General features: G+C 36.2%; 1 protein-coding gene across 5 annotated transcripts in view; it reads right to left on the reverse strand.

Moving 5' to 3' along the window:
- LOC128246730 (rap1 GTPase-activating protein 1-like) overlaps positions 1 to 19,814 on the reverse strand; it is a 171,996-nt gene that overhangs the window by 129,170 nt on the left and 23,012 nt on the right. For 2 of the 5 annotated variants that reach the window (XM_052965112.1, XM_052965113.1), the window contains exons 2-4: positions 15,680 to 15,876; positions 11,939 to 12,176; positions 4,816 to 5,368 (exon numbers count right to left, since the gene is read on the reverse strand). In XM_052965112.1, coding sequence (XP_052821072.1) covers positions 4,816 to 5,368; positions 11,939 to 12,176; positions 15,680 to 15,876 — 988 coding nt within the window. Of the gene's footprint in view, positions 1 to 4,815; positions 5,369 to 5,985; positions 6,002 to 6,521; positions 6,600 to 11,938; positions 12,177 to 15,679; positions 15,877 to 19,814 lie in introns of those variants that run through there. The other 3 variants (XM_052965114.1, XM_052965115.1, XM_052965116.1) reach the window with 3 other exon arrangements.

The following is a 19,814-nucleotide window of genomic DNA, read 5'->3' on the forward strand; positions in this document are numbered from 1 at the left end:
TGCACATGCAAGAGATCCAGAACAATTACAGTGATGTTTTCCAAGGCGAAGGTACTTTTGAAGAAGAACTACATCTAGAAATTGATGATTCGGTGACTCCAGTGAAAATGCCAGTCAGACGTGTTCCATTAGGTTTAAAAGAGAAATTGAAATGTGAATTGCAAAGAATGGAAAAAGCTAACATCATCACCAAAGTTGAAACACCAACAGATTGGGTATCCAGCCTAGTTGTAGTAAAAAAGCCAAGTGGTAAATTAAGAATTTGCATAGACCCCAAACCACTAAACAAAGCTCTTAAAAGAAGCCACTATCCCCTGCCGATCATTGAAGATTTACTACCAGAACTAAGTGAAGCAAAAGTCTTCAGCAAATGTGATGTGAAAAATGCATTTTGGCACGTCAAATTGGACGAAGAATCAAGTTATTTAACAACATTTGAAACGCCATTCGGACGATACAGATGGAACAAAATGCCTTTTGGAATCTCCCCAGCCCCAGAATATTTCCAGCAATTTTTAGAGAAAAATCTGGAAGGACTAGATGGTGTTAAACCTATAGCGGATGACATTCTAATATATGGAAAAGGCGAAACTTTCCAGGACGCAGTGAAGGATCACGACAGAAAACTAGAGAAACTGCTCAAACGGTGTAAAGAGAGAAACATTAAGCTGAACAAAGACAAATTCGAGTTACACAAAACAGAAATGCCGTTCATTGGACATCTACTTACAGAAAATGGTGTTAAGCCAGATAGTGCAAAAGTTGAAGCAATCATGAAAATGCAGAAACCAAGTGACAAGAAAGCTGTCCAGAGACTGTTAGGAGTAGTGAATTACCTCACAAAGTTTCTTGGCAACTTGAGTGATATATGTGAGCCTATACGCACGCTCACACACAAGGATGCAATCTGGAATTGGACACATGAACATGACGAAGCATTCAAAAACATCAAAACAGCAGTGTGCAATGTTCCAGTCCTGAGATACTTTGACTCCAGGTTGAATACAGTTCTACAGTGTGATGCGTCGGAAACCGGTCTTGGTGCGACACTGATGCAAGAAGGCCAGCCAGTAGCATATGCAAGCAGAGCACTGACGTCAACGGAACAGAACTACGCTCAAATAGAAAAGGAACTACTTGCTGTTGTGTTTGGCTTTGAAAAATTTCACCAGTTTACATACGGGCGCCGAGTGGTTGTTGAAAGCGACCACAAGCCATTAGAAACGATCAGCAAGAAAGCATTGCATAAAGCGCCAAAGAGACTTCAAAGAATGCTATTAAGATTACAGCTGTACGACTTTGAGATCATCTATAAGAAAGGGAAAGACATGCACATTGCTGATACTCTGTCGAGAGCGTATCTACAGAACAGTTGTGAAAGTACAAGCTTAGGTGAAGTACTGTCCGTGCAGTCAGAATTTGAGAAAGAAGTTGAAACGGTCTGTTTGACAGATTTCTTAGCAGTCACTCCAAGCCGTCAAGAGAAAATTAGAGCAGCCACCCAGCTGGATCCAACATTAGCAATAGTTATTGAGCAAATCAAATGCGGTTGGATTTCGAAAGAAACGCCACCAGAAGCAAAGCCATACTTCAATATTCGGGATGAACTCTCTGTAGAAAACAACATTATATTTCGCGGTGAAAGGTGCGTTATACCTCGATGTATGCGCAGAGACATTTTGGACCAAATTCACACGCACATTGGGGTAGAAGGATGCCTCAACCGAGCGCGGCAGTGTGTGTTTTGGCCAAACATGACATCTGAAATTAAAGATTTCATAGGGAAATGTGAAGCGTGCCAGTCATTTGCCAGAAAGCAATGCAAAGAGCCATTGCTAAACCATGATGTACCAGACCGACCATGGGCCAAAGTCGGAACAGACATTTTTACCTTGGATGATAATAACTACTTGGTAACAGTCGATTACTTCAGTAATTTCTTCGAGATCGACAAACTGGAAGATATGACATCGCGATGTGTCATCGGCAAACTTAAGCAACATTTTGCTCGTCATGGTATTCCAAACCAGTTAGTTTCGGATAATGCTCAAACATTCAAATCAGAAAAGTTCAAACAGTTCACTTTACAGTGGGATTTTGAACATGTGACCTCATCTGCAAGATACCCTCAATCAAATGGAAAAGCAGAAAGTGCAGTAAAACGAGCAAAATCTCTCATCAAAAAGTGTAAACATTCACATACTGACCCAATGTTAGCCCTTTTGAACCTGAGAAATACCCCTCTGCAGTCTACAGGATACAGCCCAGCTGAACAAAGCATGAACAGGCAGACAAGAACACTATTACCCACAAAAGAGAGTCTGCTGAGGCCAAAAACGCTAATAAATGTGAAAACAAATCTAGACAAAAGCAAAGCAAAACAATCGTTTTACTATGACAGATCAGCAAAACCTCTGCCAAGACTAGACATGGGTACAACAGTAAGAATCAAGCCTGAGAACAGTCGAGATAAATGGGAAAAAGGCTTGATTGTCAACAGTCCGAAAAGACGCTCATACGATGTAATGACAGAAAATGGTACCACTATCAACCGCAACAGAAGACATCTTCGGCAATCGAGAGAGAAATTCACTAGGGCCGACAACGATCCTTCTGACCAACCGAGTGGTCCGGTGCAGACTGATCCTATACCCGACCTGCAGACAGATGTTGAAGCGAATCGGTCCAATACTACTGCTGCTGAGCCAGGGACGAGTGACCATTGTGGTTTCCCAAACGAGGCCAAACAAACTAGTTCTGGACGGACAGTTAAAGTTCCGCTAAGATTTAAAGATTATGTGAAATAAGTCACAAGACAGTTTAGGACACTTCACTTTGAGAGTGTATCACAGTCTGATAAGAATCCAATCAGAAATATATACTTTAAAAATTTAGATAAGAAAGATAGTAAGGTTAAGTCTTGATTTAATTGACAAGTGAAGCATAATACATTTCTATAATTATTTTATAAGATCCTTAAAGAGACAAAGTGCTTATTCAATATTCCAGCACCAGTGTTAAGTGCTTAGTAAAGATCTTTCTAGGACAGTTCTTACCACCAGACTCTTTAAGTGTTAACTTATGTACATATTGATAGTTCAAATTTATTTTAAATGTTCTTTAAAGGTGATTAATCTAGTCAATAGCCATAACAGACTTGAACTATTATGCTTATGCGTATCATGTATTTCTTGTAAAATTTAAACTTCATTTCAGTGTGAGATTATTCCGCAGTAAGCTTTCTTACATTCAATGTTAAAGGAAAAAGGATGTAACAGTATTGGCTATACTAATTACTATACCGTAGTTTAAGTACGGTCCCTTCCGTTATACTTTTATGCAAGAGTTGGCTCCCTTGTTTTAGAAAAGGACATGCACATTAAAAGTTATCGTAATTGAAGCTACGAAGTTGTTCAATCATTCAACGCATAACCGAGTTATAAACAACATCCTTGAATTTTTTTAAGACACTTGTGCTTCACAAGCACATTGACTGCATACCGCCACCATACCCCCAACATTCCACCACCATAACCTTATTGGGTGTTAAATAGGAATTAAGCCTAAAGGGATAAAATGCAATAATTAAGGGCCAAAGAGGCAAGCAGTTGTTCTGTAATAAAGATGACGAGAAGAGAGGAAAGATGGGCCCATGCAGCAGGATATTTGGGGGCCAACCTGGCTCAGTGTGCATCACCTTGACTCAGGGCGGGCATGGAAGGTTGGGGGAGGTAGCTTACATAATGCAATTAATCCTCCTCAAGCAGGCTCAGCACCTTGTCTTAGATCAGTATCAGATCCAATGATAATCAGAGCTGTGAGCATTATTTTGGCTACAAATGACTCTGTATCATACATGTTGGGAAACACTGTAATTATTGGATGATTGTTTAAATGTCCTTATCACATGCAAGGAAGTATCATATAACTAAGGTTTGGTAAGAATCATATCTCCTGCCAACATATTAATGTTGTTCACAAGTACTCAGAACCAAAGTCTACTCAGTTTATAATAGTGATTATTCCCACTTTCACTGAATGTGTAAACCCAGACAAGCCTTGGTCTTTGCTTCCCGACACTCTTGCTTGGTTTATGTAAGGTTAAAGTACAACTGTACAATGTTGTCTACATTATTTTTTTTCATTCGATCCAAGGGCATAAATCGACAATTATTAAAGTCTGATTCATTGATTCATTGATTTTGTTGTACATAATATATGATATATATAATAAAGTAATTTGAAATTTGGACTTCTTTTTTTATATGATAGTTGTACATATGCGCATTGTCCCTTGAAACATGTCTACCAAGTTTCAGTTGAATACCTTGAAGGGTTTATGAGTTATGGCAAAGTTAGGCCAATATAAATTAATTGCTAGATTTCATCCTTTTTAAATAAGGGCAGGGGGGGAGGGGGGGTGTGTGACAAGTTATTTTATTTTAGATGACTGTTTCACTGTTGAATACTTGATCATGCTCTTTCTTATTGCATAATGGACAAACCAAGAACACGATCATAAGACATCAACACCATAGGTATGACTAAACAACATTCCAAGACAGTACCACACAGATATGCTAATTAAGACCCTAGTTCAACATTTTTATTTTGAGTAAAAAAAAATTAAGGGGCGATGGAAAAGAGGGGGCGGGCTGGGTTGAAAATCAAGCAATTAATTTATAGTCTCCTTATAGTAACTGTTGCCATTGACAACAACAAAAATGACACCAAGTGCAACTCTAAGGCTATCACAATACTTCATCTTTTATCTTTCAAAAATAAAATGGAGCTAAAATTAAAAAGGCAACTTACATTGAACATTTGAAGCACTCTGCATGGAATTGCTGCCGTTTTCCCGATTTGCCCCCCACGGAAATACGATTCTCCTCTTTCATCGGGAACCCGCACACAGAACAAAAATCCAGATACACAGGTTCCGAACGTCTTGAACTTTTTAGTATCACAGACTTCCGTAACGATGACGGTGACATCTTTTCTATGAATCTTTTCCGACATATTGTTGGCGACATACTATGATATCTGAGTAAGGGTGAAGATTTTTCTGATTTTCGACCAATTGCTGGTGAGTTTGTCAAGGATTGTGTATCAGGGTGCGCATTTCTATGAACCACAATGGGCGATTCAGGCTCGGCGAATCTATGGTCATATATAGGGGATGGGGGATGCTGAACACCGCTTAACCTCTCTGTTAAGGGTCGTGATAACATCAGGTGCTCCAGATTGCCTGGGGACGTGACAGGTCTTGCTAGGCGGGGCTTATTACGCCGTTCAACTAGAGGAGAAGTTTCCATTGGATAGCCATCAGGTCTAGCAGCCATGTTGTTATTTGGATTGTGTACAACTGCTGAAACAAATAATCAATTAAAATAGTCATCATCTTTTGGTGGTCGAAATAAGCACAAGCCTGGAAGCCATGCACTGGTAAAATGCTTTGCGGGCTTGCTTGAATTCTCGAATTTATATAGAAAGCAAGGTTTTGTACAAAAAATGATGGAAAGCATTAGCATCAGAATTCTAGAAACTTATATCAATGACTGATTTTTTATTATTTTAAATCATCATTTTTTTTTAGATTTTAATTTGCTGTTTTTCTATTTGTTTTTAAATAATATAACTAAAACTTCTCAACTATAATTATTAGGTGATGATATTCATAGTCATTTAATGAAACTGATGAGAAATTAATAGACAAATTTATAGACAAACTTGTAAGTGGAAGGTACAAATTTAATGTATACATCATTGTCGTTAATTCACATGCATACATTCTTTACAAGTTACAGTGCATGTCATGAAATATTTGCGAAATTAAAGATTATTCAGGGATATTGTCAAACCTTGAATTATTCCCATTTTTTTTCAAATTCGGAAGTTAAAATATGATTTTATTTCGATCAAATCATCCAAAAACATGTGGCAAAATAAATGGCTGGTTGCAAATTGAAAATAACGGAAGTTTACCTTTAAATTAGCCACTCCTTAAGAAAATCTATGAATTTATTATGAAATAAATGAATTTCATTGAAATTGACAAATTTGTCAAAAGTTAATCCAATTTCACAAGCAATAGCAGCTAAAATGTGTCACTTAAACATTAACCTGTTACATTTATCTTAAATCTTCACCATTTATGATAAAATGTGTCAAATTTATGTCAATTTAAATTGCTCTGAACTCATCCTTCAAAATAATTTTAAGTAAGATGTACTACATATAACTGTAATATATATTTAACATAACAAATCTTATGATCCTGTTTTAAAAATAAAACCTAATGACTGTAAACATCAATAATTGTTAAAGTTGTTGTTGCATACAAATGTTATGCCATGTATACAATTCATAAAATTACTGTTTTAATTTACATACAAATAAAAAAAACCTTAAGTAGACAGTAAAGTTGAAAATGTATTGTTATTATGATACAAATATTTGTTATTTTTTTATTCATATAGAAATCCTTCACACTAAACATTTTTATTATAAATAATACATACACTTTTATATTGCTCTTAAACCTATGTTGTTATCCCTTTTTTAAGATATAACCAGTTTATTCATGAAAAGAGTTGCTTCATTGTTTTGTTAAGTTCAAAGGTGACATTAGATATTATATATTTATACTGGTCACTTAATTTAGTTTTGCTATGATAACATAGAGTTTACAATAGAAATTGGACTGGTCAGCATGTACATGCAAGCTTTCTCAGATGGTAGAGCAACTGTCTTGCAAGGAAGGAGGTAATGTGGGTTCAATCCCTACCCTAGCCATATATGTGCACTTCAGAGCCTGCCACATGAACTCGTTATTCAGGATGGCCTGCGAAGTGGTGATAAATTGACTGTTTCAATTTTCTGGTGATTTCATGGACTGATCAGCCCTTTTTCTCAAAATGAGGAGTTTGGTAGGCAATTTCCATAGGCTGTCTTATATTGTCTTGAGATCTCATTTGATTTCACCTCTTCTGCCACTGATGACTCTTCTGCCGACCTCAACAAAATTTAGGAAAAACATTTGACTGAGTCAAAACTCAGGGCATAATAAGACAAAAATTCAAATAACTGTCATGAAACTTGGTACACATGTTCTTATAGTTATAGTAATCATGTTTACTAAGTTTCCGTTTTGAGTATAATGACCTGGGATAAAGATTTTTTTACATCTGATACATTTCCTATGAGCAAACAAAATGCCCAATTTTGGTGAAAAATTGACAACGAGGACTTAAAATGTGTGTAAATATTTGTAAAACTGCAAGGTTTATGTTTTGGGCCAAATCGCCTTGATGATACCCAGATGGCTATGCAAAAACCTGACAAACAACAAGAGCCAATCTAACAACATTATTGCAGTCCGGTCACCAGTCTTAAACTTTAAAACACTTGTGAATGAATACAGAGTATGAAACTTGAATCCGGAAGAAAAAAATGACAATGGTAAACCATTGATGAGCATGGGATGCTCCTCGTTAGCTATAAGACATCATTTCCTGCGGACTGATGGGCTTCAAGTGTTTTCATGACTGGGATATTACTCTTAAATGCATTATTTTGATTATTGCTATACTTGACAATGTTTAGGAAGTTTACTTACTAGCACTGAAATATTTTACATTTTTCCTGGGACCAAAAAAAATACTTCCTTAAGCTATTGAATCATAGATGAAGACAAAAACATGACAAGCAAACAACAAGTCTAGTCAATTATTCTCAGTACAGTAGAACTGCTGTCATTCGAACAGGCGGTTGTTTGAGAACCGGCGGTCCCTCGAGGTCGGAGCTTGGTTTCATACATTTTCCCTTCTATTTTCATATTAAATATACTGACGGTGCATCGAATAAGTCGAGGAGTCGAGCAAAAAAGCCGGTCCGAAGTACACAAATTATGCACAAAACCTTACTACTCCCTCGAGGTCATAATTTCCCACTTTTTCCCCCGAACGCATGTTCCAAAATAAACAAACAATTGCTAGTTGTTAAAATTTTTGTTTTAAAGTTGTAAAAATTGCAATTTGATAAGATGTGAAAACTGTTCATCACTGTTTACGCATGACCGATAGTAGATGAAAAGGGCATTAGAGGAGATAATTACGAGAAGTAAATGATGAGAAGTTAATTGTGAGAAATAGTGGTCCAACATTGGAATCTCTGAAAAGAATTCCTTCTTGTCACTTTGCTTTGCAATATGGCAAATGAGAAAGAACTTACAAATTGTCCAACACCTGAGCAATCTAGAGAAGAACCCATTACTGGGGAAATAGCTAGATCGGGTTCATTTCTATCAAAATGTCACACCCAAATGAAAGAAAAAAATACAAATTGTCAAACACCTGAGCAATCTAATGAAGGACCCATTACTGGAGGGATAATTAGATCGGGTGCATTAGATGGAACAAGTACTGATCCTTCAATACTCTCATATTCTCGCCCTCTTGTCACAAGACACCAATATGCCCTCTCACATCCTTTACAGGAAAGAAGGGCATGAAGCGAAAACTAGACGCGAAGGCCATGGATGTCAAGTTCAACGCAATCATGGAAGTAGAAAAGGGGATGAAGTCAAAGGCCCACATAACTCGTGATTTAAAGATTAACAGCAGTACCCTGTCCACATGGCTGAAAAATGCAACAGCAATCAAAGAAGGCTTCCAGAACTTAAATCACAAATGAAAGACTCTGAAGACTGGTAAATCGGATTGTTTAGAAATGGTTCAGCAATGCCCGTGAAAGGTCAGTAGTGATTTTAGGAGAAGTTTTGAAAATGTAGGCAGCCGAATTAGCACATAAGATGGGCATCACAGACTTCAACGCAACCTCAGGCTGGTTTGACCGGTTTCAAGAGCGGAGTGGTATACACTTCCGGTGGTCTGTATGTGGTGAATCTTACAGCGCCAATGACAAAGCAAAGGCGATGAAAGACTGGGATGTTAAACTTAAGTCAATGCTTCAGAACTACAGCCCCGATGATATTTACAACACCAACAAAACAGGTCTCTTCTTCAGGATGCTGAAGGCACATCCAAAACTCAAAACATTAACAAATGCCGCCAAATACCACAAGCAAGACTCAGCTGATGGACCAAGGCGTAATCCAAAACCTGAAGGTACATTACCCAAAGACGGTTGTTAATTGAAACAAACCTGTGCCGTCGATAAGAACACAGAATTCAGTTTAACCTAGCTTGTTGCCATGCGCCTTTTGCAGCAGTCATGGGAATGCATGATGTTGAACAAAATAAAAAATTGCTTTCGTCATGCGAAATTTCAATGGCAAGAGGCAAACACCACCAACACCAAGGATGAAGTGGATGAAATAGATGACATCCTCTTAGCCTGCCTTGCAGCCCTCGTGGTTACAACAGTTTCCCTGACTGACTTTGAAATTCAACGATATAACGCCCACATCTGAATTTATGAAAGACGACAACATCATGAGGGACATACAGGCTTCCTGTTCCAACGATGAAGACGACAACGAAGAAAACAAATTATCTACCCCACAATCACCATGGACAGCCAATGAAGCCATGGATGCTCTTAAGTTTGTCAGAAGGTTCATTGAATTCACCGCTGTTCAACTGACCATGATCTTCAGGCACTCTGTACGCTGTTAGCTACATTACAATTGAACAGTTTCGCAAGATCGACAAGATGCGCAAATCATCAATCCTTGATTTTGCAAAACTTAAATCTGACTAATGCCATAACATGTACTGTCATATTTAAATGTTGGTTGTTATGAAGATGTGCTTTTTGTAAAAATAAACATAACTGTTTATTCATTTATGTTTTGTCTTTTATGTTTAGTATATTGCAGCCTTTTAACATAATTATGAGCGATTTCCACAATGCAACACATAATTGATGTCTTAGTTAATAGTCGGTTTGACAACTTCAAACTTAAAATACACTGAAAGATATTTCATAACAGACTGGAAAATTGAACCGCGGGTCGTGCGAAACATCGGGTCCCTGGGGGTTTTGACTTGGACCCTGGCATCCTCAAGCAATCGCAGTTTTACTGTATATCAAAGGTAACACTTCAACAAATATTTCAGCCAGAGTTATCAAGGGATGCAGCTCAAGAAATATTGCAGCTAGAGTTATCAAGGGATACAGCTCAAGAAATATTGCAGCTAGGGTTATCAAGGGGTACAGCTCAATAAATATTGCAGCTAGAGTTATCAAGGGATACAGCTCAAGAAATATTGCAGCTAGAGTTATCAGGGATACAGCTCAAGAAATATTGCAGCTAGGGTTATAAAGGGAAACAGCTCAAGAAATATTGCAGCTAGAGTTATCAAGGGATGCAGCTCAAGAAATATTGCAGCTAGGGTTATAAAGGGATACAGCTCAAGAAATATTGCAGCTAGGGTTATAAAGGGATACAGCTCAAGAAATATTGCAGCTAGAGTTATCAAGGGATACAGCTCAAGAAATATTTCAGCCAGAGTTATAAAGGGGTACAGCTCAATAAATATTGCAGCCAGAGTTATCAAGGGATACAGCTCAATAAATATTGCAGCCAGGGTTATCAAGGGATACAGCTAGAGTTATCAAGGGATACAGCCCAATAAATATTGCAGCTAGGGTTATCAAGGGATACAGCCCAATAAATATTGCAGCTAGGGTTATCAAGGGATACAGCTCAAGAAATATTGCAGCTAGGGTTATCAAGGGATACAGCTCAAGAAATATTGCAGCTAGGGTTATCAAGGGATACAGCTCAAGAAATATTGCAGCTAGGGTTATCAAGGGATACAGCTCAAGAAATATTGCAGCTAGAGTTATCAAGGGATACAGCTCAAGAAATATTGCAGCTAGAGTTATCAAGGGATACAGCTCAAGAAATATTGCAGCTAGAGTTATCAAGGGATGCAGCTCAAGAAATATTGCAGCTAGAGTTATCAAGGGATACAGCGCAAGAAATATTGCAGCTAGAGTTATCAAGGGGTACAGCTCAAGAAATATTGCAGCTAGAGTTATCAAGGGATGCAGCTCAAGAAATATTGCAGCTAGAGCTATCAAGGGATACAGCTCAAGAAATATTGCAGCTAGAGTTATCAAGGGATAAAGCTCAACAAATATTGCAGCTACAGTTATCAAGGGATACATTTTTTTCAGCCGAAGTTATCAAAGCATCAACAATTTTCATCAGAGTTATAAAGGGGTGCAACTTAAGAAATATTTCTTTCAGCCAGAGTTATAAAGGGGTACAACTGAAGAAATATTTCAGCCAGAGTTATTAGAAGTGCTACAGATCTACAGAGGCACATGCACATGGATTGCAGTGGTGCAACTAAGTGCAACTGCACGTTGAAGTGCACCCTTCTCCCATATACCAGAATAGTATAGGCTTTACATGTGGTGATTTGACTATCATGAAAAAAGTTTGACTATAATTTGTTTAAGACTAGAACAGTGCAATCAGTGTATTCTATGCCTATTTTTTTCTATGATATTAACATAAAAAGTTCACTTGGCAATTTTAGGGAGAAGGCTTTAGTTGTGCCCCCCCCCCCAACCACATCCCCATCCTTCTTGATCTGCTAATGGGTGTGTGTATTGTTTGTGAAAATGTACACAAAAAGTCATGTTCATATGCTGTTTTAAAGTTGTGGCAAGTTAAATGTTTGCATGATGACAACAATGGAACCAAGGCTGTGACAAAATAATGAAAACAAATGCTGAAAAGGTGTAAATCCAATGTTAACTAAACAATGAATATCCTACTGATCGCTGAGTATTTTTTTTATTTCAACTCCCTTTTTATACCATGAATATGACTAATTTACTGAATTATTTCCTTGTAAGCATTGTCATTTAATCAGTGAATACAATAACATCATTTTAACTTTATAAACCACATAAAATTGTTGTACAGCAAATTAAAAATTATAAATGTCTTACTTACCATTGCTATGAAGCCAGCTATCTCTTGTAAGACTAGGTCCATCTGTGAAGTCAGCCATGTTATGCTGGAGACCTTGACCTAGATCTGGGGTCAACTCAAGGTCAAAAGTTGGCCTGCCCATTCCACAAGGGTCATAGGTCAATAAGGGGTCAAGGTTGCAGTTGTAGGATTTGGTCTCCCAGTTGAGACTGTTAACTCCCGAGTTGTAGTGTGCCACACTGTCAAGACCTTGGGTTTTCTGAACAGAAATAAAAGATAAAAAGAGTTGCTGCAATAACTGAAACACTTGTCAGTTTGTCTTTATTAATTAACAGGTATATCTAAATCATGAATAACGCTAGAGTTTATTTTAGCCACAGGAAGTCAACTTCCTGTGACCTTTCATTCAGCCAATTGGAGGTCTTCTTACACTTGGGAGTTTAATTTAGATGAGCTATAAATAGCAAATATGGAACTCAGATCATTTACCATATAAATTTGAGTTTATACTGGATATTATGTTTTTGATGACTCAAAAAATGATACATGTATCCCTACAAGCTAACAATGATAAGTTACAGATCTTAAAATTGAAATTTATTTGACAATATTACTAATTATTTGGCTTACCCAGTTATGCAAATTGTGTTCCCATCATGCAGCAGAAATTGACATCGTTATTAAACATTACATACTTATTAATAATTATACGGTTGCAAAATATTGTGAAAGCATTATTTTCACAAGCTAAAACTTGTTGGTCAAGTCACACTGTCAACATGTTAGAACACTATCAATATAATTAAATAGCAAGTCCTCATGATTTTTGTAACATGTTTTAATGGCTACAGCAATGAAATTAAACATATATAAGTTTCAAAGCAACAAAATGTTTTTTGTTAATAGAACAATATTATAACTCAGTAAGTTAAAAAAAAACTCCACCTAATAATTAAATTCAAAATCCTACCACCTAATAACAGAGCAATTTTCACAATAAGACCCTTTTATGGTTTGCTGGTCTGACATTTTCAACGAAAAGCCAACCCATTATGATGGAAAAATACCACTGAATCTGTGAGACCGTAAAAAATGGAAATGGTGATAAATTAATATCCTACTTTCCAAGAGTAATTTCAATGTCTGCAGGCAACTAATTAAGACGATGTATTTTCATGTAATCCAGCAGTGAATCTTTCAAAGATCAATGGTTTCTGCAAGGCGATGGGACTAAAACTAAGGACTGTTTGAAAGGACAGAAATGCCGATAGCTATAGGCCAATGTTAAAATATTGTTTGCTTGAAAGTCCGAGGATGCATTTTTTTTGACATCCCGGTGTGAATCTTTCAAAGATCAATGATTTCTGCAAGGCAATATAATGGACTAAAAAAACTAGTTGAAAGGACAAAAAGGCCAGGCTTAAAATACATATTGTTTGCAATGTCCCAGAGTGAGACAGTATAACTAGAGTTATAAGAGAGGTTGTCTGCTTAGCGCCATGGTAATTGCACTCACTTCTCACCTAGGCGACCCGGTTTTGATTCCTGGCCCCGGCTCATGTGAGTTTGGTTTTTTTAGTCAGCAAGCAAGACAAGTGGGTTTTCTCCGGGTATCGGTTTCCCCAACAACACAAAACCATATTCTCACATAACATCGTGCACCGAGAATGATTAATATAATATTGTAATGACTTGTGTCACAGTCATTGAAACATAAATAAGTTTTAACTAAAAGAGGTTGCCTCCCCCTCCACTAAGCCAAACCTGCACTAAAACATTCCAGATAAATTAGGGTAGTCAATGTTTACAAATAGCTTAAGTTGTACAATTTCTGAGTCAGGTTATTATGTAAGCATTATAATGTTAAAGCCTCAGAATCGAACAAGTTTACCATATAAAGACCACCTGAGGTCATATTTATTAAACAGTTGTTAAGTGTTCCCCATGACCACCACAGAGGCTAAAAAAAATAATTCAGGTCGTAGGTATGTTGTTGTGAGTTGGTAGGGAAATCTAAACAAAATATTTTTTAATAATGGCCTGAGCGTCTTAATATTTCGAAATGCACAATGTCTGAAGTAGATGTTGGAAATTTCTGGTGAGTGGGTGCGGGCACTGCAAACAAACAGTTTTTTAGGAATGGCCGCCAATTGCATTTTGCCGACTGGTCAATAAACCAAGGGCTTGAATTGCCGATAATAGAATGCACGTCTTTATTCCAGCATGGAGTAACTTGGATTATTGCCCTATTCTATGGAACTTTCCTGTAAGCCGATGTTTTATTGCTAAATTAAACACAAAGATATCATAAACCACACTGGTGTCTCAATCTTTCTGAAACCATGCCAAAAAATATATATCCAATACTGAATGACTCAACTGCCGAGCTTTATTTTCTCTAAGTTGATAAAACGAAGCAAGTCGTCAAACCTTGCAATCAGAGCACCCACTATTTTCATTGAAAATAACCTCAGATGTATACAAGAAAAAAGTTGATGCATAGCATCAAGTCGGCGCAATGAAATTAGAAGAAAAACGTGCATGCAGATAACCAAAAATGGTTATTATTTCAATGATAAGATTTTGTTTTATGTTGGGTGTACATATGCTCGAAGGACATTATGGTTAATAATATTGTTACAATAGTTTTAGCCCGGAATTATAGATATTCTGTTTTTTTTTCCCCAAGCTAATCCTCCGGTTAAAATTAAATTATAACATAAATATACATACGTTTCTTCGGATGAAATAGAGTCAATGGTCTAATACATAGATTTCAATAGCATGAAATTCACCTTTTATTTGTACTGTATGTGAATTCCTTGCTTATATTTTGTATAAGTTTTTGTAATACATTTCACTCATATGAGTATATAGAACGGGGAGAAAAATACTATACATCAAAGGGGAATTACCTGGAGTTCATTCTTTCGAATGATATTTTCAAAACATACAATTAAGGTTAATTTTTCAAAACTCGGCATTTTTGCTGTCACCAAGGGAGATTACTGCGTAGGAGGTTTACAAACATAAAGGATATTTTAGTAGTACCGTGTAACCTTCATCTATTTGATATCAATCGGAACACCTCGGCCTGTATCTATCTCGGAGATGGCCGAGTTGTTATGATTGAGTTGGTATTTAAAATCAAAATTTTCAAAGGGCTATTATAATTTAAGGTTTTATTATCAATTAAAGCGTAAAGTTTTATAAAACAAACTAAACTTCATATTTTATCATGCAACGTGGAAACTATTGAAAGCATTGTTCTGCAATTTAGGGCGCCGACTAATGAATGGTTTACAATGACAGAATTCTTTCCACTTAACTGATCGTTTAGTAATTTCAATTGAGTTTAGCCATCAAGGACTTCATTCTTCGGAATCTTCATTATTTATGCAATAATACACTTCACTGGGAATCAATTTGAACTCATTGATAAGAATTACACGTTAAAACACTCCAATTTATTAATATTATTATTAATGTTTTACAAACTACTTTTACTAATGCACCAGAATACATCAAAGGCTCATGGTACAATGAAGATGGCTGAGATGTGCCAAATGCAAACATTTGGTCCCCAAATGGTACACATAAAATTCATAGTACAAAACCTCTGACAATAAATACCACCACTTTTTCCTTTCATTTAAACAAGTAAGCTAAATGTAATCAATCTTAAAATTCCATCATTTCGACTGCATTTTTTTAAAAATTAATTCAAAAACATAAGTATGGGCCATTTATAATATTAATTACCATGAGGTTCTGCAAATTGCTGTACAGGGGTGACTCCGGAGAACTGTTGCTATGGAAACCATTCCTCACCCTCTGGTTGCCACGGTAACCATGTATTGTCTGGGGTATACATGAGTGTCTGTGACACTGGGAGGAGTGTGTCTCAAGGCGTCGTTGGTAGCTCTCGATCAACTCATGGAAATTCTGATCTGTGTCCACTGTAAGAAAAGGATAAAATTATAGGTTAATTGGAAAATAATGGTGGGTTATATTTTGATAGAATCTACATTTAAAACAGTGAGTTTACCAAAATATTTCACAGTTTTTTTTCACTCAAGCCTGTTTCACTGTGAAAAAATGAATGTAATCCCACACACTGTGTTTCTGAGAAAATCAATGATGTCATTTTCAGTATGACGTCATTAGGCTAAAATTTGGTGCACTTTGTCTCAATATGGGAAATATTTGTGGGGAATTATTTCAAAATCCTTCAAGGGGTTCAAGATATATGAAGGGGCAATAAAAAAATAGTCATATTTAAGTCATATTGCCTTTGGCCTAAAAATGTGACCTTGACCTTGAACCGAGCTGGTTGTAACATGTGCTCTGCACATGGTCTCAATACAGTGAACATTTGTCATGAGTAATTTCAATATCCTTCAAGGGGTTAAAGAGATATGGAGTTGACACAAACTGTAGTCACATGACAATTGACCTCTGTGATCTTGACCTTGAGCCTAGCTGGCTGTGCATTTGTCTTAATATGGTGAACATTTATGGCGAGTTGTTTCAAAATCCTTCAAGCGGTTCAAGGACTATGGAGCAGACACGATTTGTGACAACAAGACAGATGGACAGACATAAAGACAGACAGTCATCTTAAGCAAAATAATGTTTCCCCATATATCGGTACGATATAAAGAGGCAAGATATAAAGATTTGTTACCCAATATGGAAAAATATGAAGTCACTGCATGACCAGTCCTTGACCAATGGCATTGCGTCATTCATGTTGGAGGCGGGATATAATTAACTGTGGCCATATAAGTGTCTACTAAGATTCGAAATCATGAATACATGAAGCTCCTGAAGTATTGACAAAACAATCATATTTTTTTAAGTTACATCTGGGGATTAATTTTTTATACTGCTGGGTTTTCAGTATAGCTTAAGAAAATCTAAATAAAATATGTGGCCGTTATATACGCAAAATATCAAGAGCATATTTAAGTTAAGCTATATTTTAAAAAAAATCAAGACGGCATAAGAAGAGTTAACAAGAGTACAACACCATGTGAGCATCCTTTTGTTATCATAATATTTATAATCGTTATATCACTTTTCCCACTTAAAGGGACTAGACACCAGATGATACATGTGCAAGAAAAAACAAATTTGTCAAAAGCTTCCATAAAATTGATATCCTTGTGTACAATGTATTGAATCTTACTTACTTATGTATCACATTGCTTTATGACACATTAATTTTTCGCAGTATTGGCATATTCTTCCTGTTCGAAATCTACTGGATTTGTCTACCCTGTCAATCCCAGTAAGTTTAGAAATAAAGTTGGTATATTTATCATCAATATACAAACTTTTAAGGCTTCAAAAAAGGACAAACAGTGCAAGGAAGCAGAAAAAAAGACACAGAGCCAGACAGATTAACATTGGAGATGAAATTGATCGATGTAAACTTTTGAAAAGCAATTAACACTCCTTAAAATGACAGTGAGTTGGATGAAACGCTTATTGACAGGTTAATGTGTAAAATGATCTAGTGACTGGCAAGTTGTTTGGAAAAATCATTCCCTGCATTTTTAAATGGTGAAACCACTCAGTTCTATTTTTAAATGGGAAAACTCAGCTGAGACTGTGTAGGCTGACAAGATTGTCGCGCTTATTCTTTAAATCATGTTAAATGATGTATTATCAGCCACAAACTACAGGAGGTCCACCGTAATTTATTTTTGAGGAATCTTACAAGTCTTTTTAACTTGAGTGAAAAGTGAGATGCGGAACAAAATGGCAGTTTGTTATTGAATGTATAAGCTGAATTGCTTGTTTATAAAGTGAAAACAGAAAAACTGTGTTTTTAGTCAAAGTGTACCATTATTGTACCTATAATATTTTATCTATTTTATACTGCATTTTTGCATCTTTTTGTTTTCAACTACTTGTACACTTTACATGGGCACTATATGGCCATTTTTTTATGTTTAAACACCTTTTATGTCTGGCGTGTAAGTTTTATGCAGTTTTTGTTTGATGCAGAATCAGAATAGGGGTAGTCGGTCTTATAAAAGTTGTTGAATGCAGTTTACTAATTCAAGAGATATCGTTGTCACATTTTTAAACTATTCTTATACCGCAAGCTTTTACATAAATTTGGTCTCATTTTGCATTGTATACTCATTTCAATGTTCTTATTATCTTCATTTGATTTAGTTCCAGGAATTCGTACATATGAGGGACGCAAGCGAGCGTAGGGTCATCATCATGATCACTTAATATTTTCAACTGGTTCATTGAAATGGCATAGTTAATGGGGTTATATATTGTACATTATCATTATATACATGTAAATGTGTAATATGACTGACTATAAAAAGACCTGCAAAAATACCATATATTCTCAACTAATTATTTAGACCAAGCTGCAGACTACCTGAACATTTGAACATGTATTAATTTTTGTGAACGTAAGTTCTTGTCCACAGTAACATTTTTATACTTTCAACATCTTCAAAATGTTGAAAGTGGCAGAGAGGTCCTCCGATAAGACCATGCACTTGTCAGTGTAAAATGGTTCATTTTTAATTGAGTATTCAATGTATTCTTTATCTTTATTTCATACATATATTTTGTTTTAAAGCGTTGTGCAAAAAGATCTATTACCAGACATCTGCCAGGGGACTCAGGGGGGCATCAACTTCCACTGTTTTTAAACATATTTTCATGATTTTCGTGGTAAAATAGTAACAGACATATAATGTTTGCATTTTATTTGCCATATCGGGAGATGTTCTGTTACATCAAGAGTTCCTACATTGAATAACAGAGTATAACTTTATGAGCACATATATGAACTGCTAGAATAAAAGTATACAAGTGTATCTGGTAGGTAATTTTGTATAACAAATACGCGAGAAATATTTACTGGGTATCAAATTGCCTTTTGTTATAAACATTAACATGTCTTACAGCTCGTGTCTTAATTACACTTATATTAACGCAGTCTTATTCTGGGTCGAGCAAAAACTGAATAAAACTTCCACACCAGAAAGCAAAGGTGTTTAAACATACAAAATGGCCATATAGTGCAAAAAGAAAAAAAGATGCAAAAACTCAATTCAAAATAGTTAAAATAGGTACAATAATGACACTTTGACTAAAAAAACAGTTTCAAGTCACACAATTTTCTATTTTCTCTTTGAAAACAAGCATGGAATCGTTCAGTTTATACATTCAATAACTTTTTTGTTAAGGCTTCTAGAAACATAGACTGAAAAAACGAGGGAAGCTTACACGTCTGGCCTAAGGGTAAGCGTATTTATATTGCTTAACTAACCTTCCAGGTCAAAATATCCTCAGAAAAAATTAAAATACCACCATTTTGTTCCGCATCTAACATTTTAAAATTCCATAAAAATAAAATACGTAGGACCCTCGACTTAAAAGCTCATATTGACAACTCGAGGCTTGTTTTGAGGAAATATGGTATTTGCCGATTTTGTAACCATCTGGTGTCTAGTCCCTTTATGGAAGTACACTATGAATAGTCTAGTCACAGCAACATTGTGACGGTGATCTGCTACCTCTTTGTGATGAAAACAATCAATAATTGCAAAGAGATTTATTGGTCTATGAAAGGTTTTACTGAGGTTGCTACAAGGTTTCAGATCGGTCTCAAAACCCTATCAGCCGCATATTGCACAACCTTTCTCTTCAGTTTGCACATATGACTTAGGCTGAAACTTATTTCATCACTCAGAGGTGAAATTCATTGGTCACCTGAGGCGTGCACCCCTCCTAAAATCGTCCAAATTACTTTTTATTTCAATATAGGAGTAAACAGAATTAAAATACCCTATATTAACTAGAAATTGTTAAAAAAAAATGGGGCAGTACTACCCCTTAATCCCCCTGCTAACAC

This window comes from Mya arenaria, chromosome 9, assembly GCF_026914265.1.
Source record: "Mya arenaria isolate MELC-2E11 chromosome 9, ASM2691426v1".
Taxonomy (NCBI): Eukaryota; Metazoa; Mollusca; class Bivalvia; order Myida; family Myidae; genus Mya; species Mya arenaria.